Genomic DNA, 9,904 nt, shown 5'->3' with positions numbered 1-9,904 from the left:
GGAACTTATTTAAGCTCGTTCTGCTAAATATCCAACCTCGCCGGAGCATCCCAGGCACAGAGGAGAGCAACAAAAGACAGAAGAAAACCAGCAAAGCAAATCACACCTTACAACCTGGACTCCACTAGGTAAGAGATTTTTGCTGCGTGGTGTTTGTGCCTCCAAAATTGTGTAGGATCAAGCAAGCCATTTCATGCTTTAGGCATCATTTTGGCTCCTGGTGGTTAAGAGCTCCTCCTAGGACACAGCAACTTACATACAAGTACTGATTCTCCATGCAAGAGCCACCCCAAAAGATAGGGGTTTTGCTCCAAGTAGCAACTTCATGGGCTCCAGACCCATGTTTAGGTTCCCAAACCAAGCCCTCAGTGAGACCAGGTTGGTGCTCATCTGCCCCAGGCAGACACAATGAGCTCCCTCCCTGCTTTAGGAGTTGGCCAGAAGTGGTCTGAAACCACCCATCCCATATCAGTTATAACAGAATATATATTATTGGCATTGTCATCACCCACATAAAGGATTTACTGCCCTCTCTCAGCACAGCAAACAGCACTTCTAGTATCTGATCCTGAAAAAGGATTGTTTCCAACTGAATACAGGCATCTTAAAACCAGATGTGGTCATACATTCTCCAGTAAATCTGAGTACATCTCCAATGTTGGTAGCAATGCCATTTATTTGCTAATACTTACCAGTAAATTTGCCAGCATTTATTGAGACAGTAATCACACAGCCAGAAGAGACCCCCTGTTATCTGCTGAAAGGGAGAAGTCAACACCAAACATGATTTTCTATCTTTTCAGATTAAATATGGATTTGAAAGGCTCTACCTGTGCAGCTGCAGCCTCTCGCCTTTGCTAAGCGTGCTGCTAAAAAGCCATCATACACAGAAGTGGAGCACACCGAGCTGTGAAAAGGGCAGAGCTCCCAGGCTGTAAAACCCTCAACCCTCCCATGGCCACAAAAGCCATCAACGCAAAGAAATACCTCCAGCTGCTCCTTCTTCAGGTCGCTCTTTTAGGGCCTGTCTTCTGCAGGAAGGTCTTGGTTTGGCCAACAGAAGGCAGCCACTGGCTGAATGTGAAGATCCTCATAGAGGAGCTCATCCGCCGCGGCCACAGTGTCACTGTCCTGGTGTCCAACGCCTCCCTCTTCATTAAACCCCAGGCTGAGGCCGCAGAGAGGTTTGAGGTCTATAACGTGCCCTTCGAGACAGACACCATTGAGAACGTGATTGGGGACATGGTGGCGCTGTGGCTGAACAACAGACCAACCACCTTGACCTTCTGGCGGTTTTACAAGGAGTTGGGAAAGCTGTCCAAAAACTGGCACCGCATGAACAGGCTGATGTGCGAGGCGGTGCTAACCAACCCCGAGCTGATGGCCCATCTGCAGGGCTCTGGCTACGACCTGCTGCTGTCAGACCCGGTGACCCTCTGCGGCGACCTCGTGGCTCTCAAGTTGGCCATCCCCTTCATCTACTCGCTCCGCTTCTCCCCGGCCTCCACCATGGAGAGGCACTGCGGGAAGATCCCAGCTCCACCGTCCTACGTGCCTGCAGCCCTTTCAGAGTTCACCGACTGCATGTCCTTCAGCGAGAGGATAAAAAACATCGTGTCTTATCACCTGCAAGACTACGTTCTCCAGAGCTACTGGGGAGAATGGGATGACTACTACAGCAAGGTACTAGGTAAGCCTTCTGCTGCTTCGCTTCTTATGGTACAGCCTCCCACCTTGGGAGATGTAGGACTGGAACATGGCAGGGTGGCAAAGCCAAAAGCTGGGGGGGGGCAGGAGGCATACTTTTTTTTGGGAAAGACCTTTAAGATAATCAAGTCCAACCTCAACCTGTCCACCACTAAGCCACGTCTCCAAGTACTCATCTCCCTGTCTTTTAAAAACCTCCAGGGATGGTGACTCCATCACTGCCCTGGGCAGCCCCTTCCAGTGCCTGATAACCCTTTCAGTGAAGAAATTTTTCCTAATATCCAATCTAAACTCCAAATAAGTTTGTCATTATATCCCTATGTGGAAAAAGGAATAAGCCACCGGGGTCCATCAATAGTTCCCACTCACCTGTCAAGGTGCTGTGCTGCTGTGCCAGTACATTAAAACAGGGATACAGCGGTCATCCCAATGGAAGGATTTTTAATGTGGAGGTTGAAACAACTTCTTGCACCATATGAGGCCCTCAGTCAGGAGAGCTCAGCACAAACATTTCCCCTCCAGGAATAAAGCTGTTTTCCTAATCTAGAGGATCATAACAAGGAGTGGGAGGGCTGGTAAATTATACACCAACTCTGTCACCCTCAGTAACAACACTGAAATGCATCGTGGCTTTGTGTTAGAGACTTACATACAGCACTGGACATATAAAACCAATCCTTGAAACAAGTTTTATTTAAAAGCAGTAAGTCTTCCTCTGCAGGCTCTTCTTCTGGACTGTTTTGAGTAAATACCTAAAAAAATATGTTGAAGTACTAACCACACACGATCAACAGAACTTTTTAATTAACCTCATATTGAACTTGTGGTAAAAGGGCACTTGCAAATCTCCCTGGGTTCAATTTCCTGCAAGCACCTGTGTGCTGCAGCACTCCACAAGTACACCAAGCTGTTGCCAAGCACACAGCAGAGGAGGTATCTCAGAGCTTGGCTTCTCACAGCCTGCTTGTTTCCGTCACCCTGTTATCCTGGAGAGGATGCTCTCAGCAGCACGGAAGCTGTAGCAAAAGCCTTGCACAACACCATGATTAGGAAACCGGTGAGCAACAGAGCTGGACAGGAGCCCAGCAATGATGATTTTCACAGAGTGAAGAGAGTTCACGTTTTTCTTAACGGCACATCAAAAGCATGACCAGAAATAAAACCGTTTACCTGATTCTTCTGGTTGCACTTATGGTGCATAATTGTCACCCAGGGGCAGGCAGGGCAGCCCACACCATCACCCACCAGCTCCAGCCTCCCATGACGCATGCTCTGGAGGAGGCAAGGTCACACGAGGACAGCCGTACTCTGATACCAGAGTCACTTGCCATGGAGTTTCATTCACTTCGAGACAACTTTTTAGCTGCAGCCCTGGATCGCCACCTTAAGTGCACTGCAGACGGATGCTCAGTGGCTTTATAAAGCAAAAGGCTGCCCAGATGGTGGGCGAACATCATCTCGGCTGAAGCATGGAAAAGGATGAAAGACTTTTCTACCAAAAAAATAACACAGAGACTGTGATCAGACAGGCACGTGGGTCAGGATAACAAAACAGGACATGACCCTCACGGGACGGAGCTCCCCAGGGTTCATAGATCCCCTTGCTGCTCTGGAGGAAGCACCTCTCCCAGCTTCAGCAAGTTATTTACCAGCAGATGGTGCCAGCTGGCCCCAGAGACCTCTTTTTACAGGAAAACATTATCCAGGACGGGATTTCACGGCAGCTACGCCAGCTTCTCGGCCTCTGGAACAAGGCAGCGTCACCCAGGCCCAGCCCAGCTTGGGTTGCCCCACTGCTCCCACTGAAGGGAGGCCACAGTGGCACTGCCACGCAGGGCAGGCAATGGCTGGGAAAGGGGTGGCTGTGATGTGGCTACTGGCTGTGGTGGGCTGGGGGTCCGGGGGGAAGGTGTTGGTCTGGCCAGCTGACAACAGCCACTGGCTCAACATGGAAATCATCCTCCAGGAACTCATGGCCCGGGGCCATGAAGTGACTGTGCTGATGCCTTCGTGTTTCCTCGTCCTCAACTCCATCCAGGCCTCACCTTTCCACTTTGAGGTGGTTGAGGTGCCAATCACCCAAAAGGAGATGGCTACCTTATTAGACGAAGCTTTGTATTTTTGGTTTTACCAGGAGAGAGAGCTACCCATCTGGGAAAGTGTTTTCAAGTCGTTTCAATTGGGATACAACCTGAAGAACATAACCAAAACCATTTGCGATGAAGTCCTGAAGAACAGAGCGCTGCTGGAGAGGTTGAGGGCTTCCAACTTCGATGTCCTCTTTGCAGACCCACTGATGCCCAGCGGGGAGCTGATTGCCGAGAAGCTGGGTATCCCCTTCGTGTACACCATCCGGTTCTCCATAGGCAACACGGTGGAGCGGCGCTGCGGGATGCTCCCGGCGCCTCCGTCCTATGTACCAGCCGCCATGAGCCACCTAACAGATAGGATGCCCTTCCTGGAAAGGCTAAAAAACACCTTTAGCTATGCTGTGCAGGACATCTTATTTCATGACATTCTCTGGCGAAGCTGGAATCAATACTACAGTGATGTTTTAGGTAAGGCTGCTCTTATTTCCAGATTTTACATCTGCTGCACACACAAGAGTAAGTACTTGGCTTAAAACTAGAGAATAAAACACAAATTGGGAACAGAACAGCCCTGAACTTGCTCTCCTTTCTGTGACGTTCTTGTGTCATGTCAAACAATCCAGGCAAATACAAACCTTACCTGTTTATCTACGTTAGCAGAATTTAGTCCATGCAGGTACCTTTAACATATAATGCTTTCAGAATAAATATAACGGTGCTAGCACCACTTGAAACAGGACTCATTGTATTCATGATAAAGAATAACAAAACAAGACTATACACCCACCAACCACTACAACTGAATTAAACCTTTTGAAACATAAATTAAAAATAATTTTGGAAACCTACATAATACCATTACAATCTTATTTTCTCACAACAACCTTTTCAACCTCTGACTCTGCTGGAAATGAGGGGCATCATCCTCTGCTGGTCTTTTAAAGGCTTGGAAGAGCAGCTGACCCTGCCTGCTGGGACAAGGGGATACAGCTGAGACCCAATTTGCAGTCATAAAAGGCTGTCAGGAGAGACAGTATTTGGTGTTTTTCTAGCAGTCTACCAAAGAAATATTAGAAGACAGTTGTGTTTATTTATTAGCTTTTCTTTGAATAGTAGTTGTATAATAATTTTTATGTTTTTGTTTTAAGTGAGTATTATTCTTAAAAGGAAACAGGGTGAATGTATGTATGTTGGTGGGCAGGTAAATGGCTGTTATTTTATTATAAAGTTCTGAAGGTTTTCACTTAGTTTTCACTAGTATGATGTAGATTTGCTGAGGGAGCTAAGTTATTAAGAAATGCTACTATTAGAATACTCAGCCGTGTGTTTATCTGTATGGCTTACCGCGTTTAGCACCGACTAGAAAACTTTGTGTCGGCAGGAGCACAATTTGCTGATTCCTTGTGTAAATCTTAGGGCTGCTGAGACTTTGTGTTGGCTTTTTATTCGTTGAAAATGCGTGTTTTAGCATTTAAGGCCTTACGTATAATGCCTTTGTTGTTGGCTGTGTTAACCTGGTTGATCTTTGCTCTGACTGCAATGTGCTTTGACCTGGAGTGTACGTGGTAGTGGAAGAGGTGTGGAAGGAAAGGGCAAGCATTTCACAAAAACTTTGGAATATCTCAGTTTTTGCAACATATGTATACACCTTCTCTATTTCCTCAGAAAATCTTCAGAGACTTTATCATTCTAGCTTCTTTCCTAGAGCTATTTTTATATATTTAAAGCTATTTATATATTTAAAGGCTTTTTCAAGCAACGCGGTTAGGATGCAATAAAGGATTTTGTGATGAAGACACACATTTTGTTGAGAACCCAGGGATGTTTTAGCTATTGCTGAGCAGCATTTGCACAGCAGCAAGGCTTTTTCCGTGTCTCACACTGCTCCTTCCAGCGAGTAGGCTGGGGGTGCATGAGAATTTGGAAGGGGGCACAGCCGGGACAGTTGCCCCCAGCTGAGCCAAGGGATGTCCCACATCATATGGTGTCATGTTCAGCAAAATAAAAACGCTGGAGAGGAGAAGTTTGCTGTTGTTCAAGGATCTGTGATATTTTTGGATTACTTGGTTTTATTTTGGGGTTTTTTTTCCTTGCTTATTGAGCTGTCTCTATCTCAACCCATGAGTTTTCTAACTTCAGCCCTTCTGATTCTTTTCCACTCCAACCGCAGGGGAGTGAGCAAGCAGCTGTGTTGGGCTTAGATCCCTACCAGGGTTAAATCACAACATGGAGCAAGGGCTTCTAGTCCTGCTATGTTGCGAAATGTTCTTGGCAGCGAGCAGAAACAGGCACTGCCTTTATCTTGCGATCAGCCGTGGCTCTGGAGGAGGCTCCAGGTCAGGATTTGTTGCTCGCCCTGCTCTCCAGTGAGTGCAGTTTTGTTCTGACAAGCCCTCTTGCCAAGCGTGGCCCTAAGCAGATCTCACTTCTATTGGCTGGCTCGAACGTGTTTGTGTGCTGGAGCACTGAACTGCTTCCAGTTCGGCCGGGTCGGAGCCGTACATGGAGTGCTGAGACGATGGGGCCAAGGTGTGCCTGGCTGCTCTGGGCCTACGCGTGCTGCTGGAGCACTGGTTTTTGTGGGAAGGTGGTGGTCTGGCCCACTGATGCAAGCCACTGGATCAACATCAAAGTGCTGCTGGAAGAGCTTGTTCTCCGAGGTCACCAAGTGACTGTGCTGGTGCCCTCAAGCAATCTGCTCATCGACTATGAAGACGCCTCCTCTCCTTTCACCTTTGAGGTCCTGCGTGTCCCCTTTGCCCAGAAGATCCTGGATGACCTCATGGAGGACTTTATCCATTTCTGGACGAATGAAGTCTCTCATCTCTCCTCCTGGGAGATCATGTGGAGGGTGACAGAAGACCTGAAGGTCTTTACCAACATATCAAAGCAGACCTGTGACACCTTGGTGACGAACTCTCAGCTGGTAGCAAAGCTGCAGCAGGCCAAGTTCGATATTCTGATCGCTGACCCCCTGTGCATTGGCGGGGAGCTCGTAGCACAAATCTTAGACATCCCTTTTGTCTACACCTTCCGCTTCTCTGATGGGAACGTGGCAGAGCGGCTGTGCGGTGGGCTCCCGTCCCCCCCTTCTTATGTCCCTGCCAGCACCAGGGGGCTGACAGACCAGATGTCCTTCACGGAAAGGCTACAGAACTTCCTCTTCTACTTTGGCACGGATTTATTTTTCTTGAAGTTTTGGCGAGACGAATGGGATGGGTACTATAGTGATGTCCTAGGTAAGGCAGCTGTTGAATGCCTTCTCCTCTTGCACAGCTTAGGCCTTTTGAATGTTTTGTGAGCTCAACAGTGTTGTCTCAAAATACTCTTTCTCAGTGGCCAGCAGAGATGATAATCTTGTGCTGGTTGCCTGGAGGCTGTGCTTTCCTGCTTAGGTCTGGTCTAGTTTAACAGATACCAGTGTGGCTTTGCGTGTTGATGCTCTTTAGAGCACATAGTTCCAGTTTTTGTCAATGATACTAATGCTGGTCACTACTAATGGTAGTAGGTAAGGCTGGAGGGCAAAATCACTCCTTAATGAAGTGTAAGGCACCGGAGGCAGCTCCATTTGCAGCACAGGGATGGAGTGAATCCTTTTTTAACAAGCAACGCTGCCTGTCTTTGGACAACCACAAAAAAGCACCCTTCACTCTGGTTGCATGCATCGCCTGCAGGTACCGTGTTGCAACCCTGCTTAGTATATGATGCTATGCCCGAGTTCGTACTCTCCAATAAACACTAAGATCTGTCACCTTTCCCTTTCCTTCCACCACCTGGAGTTTGAAATAGTACACCTAATAGAACACCTGAAGCTGTTCTTCCAACCTAGTACAGCTCAGGCTGGATTCAAAGTCTATTCAAGAGGCCTTTTTAGTTCAGCGGACTTTGAATCTTGCGCAGAGTATTTGTGTTTAGGCAGATAACAAGTGAACAGCGAGCACAAGGGCACTATTGTTGCCCTCCAACCTCTTCCTGGGTTTCCCCAAAATGCCTCTCTGTGACTTTTTTCACACAGAAACGAAATGTTTCCTGTTTACTCATGTACTGCTCTAAATTCATCCCAACCTTTAAAAAGACAGTATTGCTATGTTTGTATCAACCTGCCAGGGCTGAGCACAGGACAGGGCAAGGAACAGGTCTGGATTTGTCCATGTTTTTTCGTTTCATGCTTGATTTGATAGACTCCACTGACTGAGAGTGCCAAAAGACAAAGGTAAGCCTCCTATTTTGCAGTCTACGGCAAACAAGACTGCTCCCTGCGTGTTGTAAACCCTTGTACCTTGTCCATAGGGAGGCCCACAACCCTGTGCGAAACGATGGGGAAAGCAGAGATCTGGTTAATCAGAACATACTGGGATTTTGAATTTCCACGCCCTTTCCTGCCCAACTTTGAGTTCGTAGGAGGACTTCACTGCCGGCCTGCAAAGCCGCTACCAGAGGTATCCTGACTTTATTCTGCTATAGTTCATTATCTGCCAAGCAGAACAAGAACCTGTTTTTCTCTCTGATCCACTGTGCAAGCTGTGACCTAAGAAAGCTCATTTTTAAAGCAGATCCTCTGCTGCGGTGGGGAGTACAGACCTGTTTAGCAATCTGCCCGGATTTGTGCGAACTGTGGGCTGAGTTTACAGCCTTTTATCAGAAAAGATGATAGCTGAGGTCAGTGGGAGCAAATATGGTGTTTGTTTTAGGAAAATCAGTGCTATCTCTTACATAAGGGTTATTTCTGAGATGCAGATTTGCAGCCCATGATGATACCGAAATGCCTGACATAAAAAGGCACTGTGAAGGGACAAATTTGCTAGACGAAACAGAGTCAAGACTTGCAGGAAGAGACAAGTGCTAAACACCTTCTCTATTCTTGCTTTAAGACATTAAAGGGAGTGAAACATGTGGAGTCTCCAGCCTATGCTCTGCTTTGGCTGGCAATAGGTGGAATTGAAACTCCCAGATACTGATGACAGCAACAAAACAAGTTCTGGTCTAGAATACTGCTTCTTAGAGGATGCAGGGATTTTCAGGACAAGTTGTCTACTGAAAAAAACCAACCCCAAACTCTGTAACTCTTCTTCCCTCTCGCTTGTAGCAGGGTTTGAGTTGGGGAAAATGAATAACCACTCCTTTTTTGGATGCTATTGCTTCATTTCACATGGTACTAGCTAAAAAAAGAAAAAGGGGAACAGGAAAACCTATTGGTCTGATTCATGTAAAAGCTGTTTAGCAACAAGTGCTGTATTGCAAGAAATAAGAGAACTGGCTGACTAACAGTGACAGCAGTGGCTTGAGGAATCAGGATGCTGCAAACCTCTGGCATTTTTCAGCACTGTTTCTTCCTGTAGACTTGTGAAATAAGATGTTGCTCCAGGAAACCCCAGAATTTGGACTGACTGTGCTAGGGAGGGTGTCACAGGGTACAGCCCTTACCCCAGTGCCAGGATCCACTACTGTTGCCTGTGCTTGGAAAGAAAAGTGTCCTGAAACTGCTTTTACCTGCTTTCAAAAAGATACAGCCTCTGTTACCTGTCACTACTTGTTTTGAGGAGAAACTGCCTGTTTTGCACAGGGGCAGCTCTATCTTTGTGATGCCCTTCCGTCAGCAGAGGTGCTTGTACACTGCAATAATCTCCTGGATAAGCTAAAAAGGTTATGCTCTCTGTTCACAGCAATCTGTGTTATCTGTATAATTACCTTTAATATGTTTGATGCTTCTCGTAGGAAATGGAAGAGTTCGTTCAGAGCTCGGGGAAACACGGCATTGTGGTGTTTTCTCTCGGGTCGATGGTCTACAACCTAACTGAGGAAAAAAGTAACATGGTTGCCAGTGCCCTCAGCCGGCTTCCACAAAAGGTGAATTTCCTTTTGAGTCTGAAACAACTTCCCTTGGTTTTTTGTCAGCTCTGATGCTTTCAGCCTTCTACCTTTGGACTGGCCTGGTTTTTATCTGTGGAGAGGCAGGCTGCTGAGTCACCTCACGGGGAGATATGGTGCTTCACCTTCTGTGAACCAAATGACGTGGAGGTGTGTCCACAGGCCAGAATAGAAAAAATTATATCTTAATAGAATTTTATATAGGTAGTAATTATGTACTTTAATATATTTATAGAATA

General features: G+C 46.9%; 1 protein-coding gene across 1 annotated transcript; it reads left to right on the top strand.

Annotated features, from left to right (window-relative positions):
• Positions 1 to 954: 954 nt before the first annotated feature.
• LOC104535820 (UDP-glucuronosyltransferase 2A2-like) lies at positions 955 to 9,644 on the top strand (the record flags this gene model as incomplete). The annotated part of the gene is made up of 4 exons (XM_010194258.1): positions 955 to 1,690; positions 3,633 to 4,265; positions 8,088 to 8,236; positions 9,513 to 9,644. Coding segments are annotated over exons 1-4 (1,650 nt in total), but the record flags the coding sequence as incomplete, so codon positions are not given.
• Positions 9,645 to 9,904: the final 260 nt, after the last annotated feature.

The sequence above is a fragment of the Mesitornis unicolor genome, unplaced genomic scaffold (assembly GCF_000695765.1).
Source record: "Mesitornis unicolor isolate BGI_N332 unplaced genomic scaffold, ASM69576v1 scaffold4561, whole genome shotgun sequence".
Classification (NCBI taxonomy): domain Eukaryota; kingdom Metazoa; phylum Chordata; class Aves; order Mesitornithiformes; family Mesitornithidae; genus Mesitornis; species Mesitornis unicolor.
This window is presented reverse-complemented; position numbering and strand designations above follow the sequence as displayed.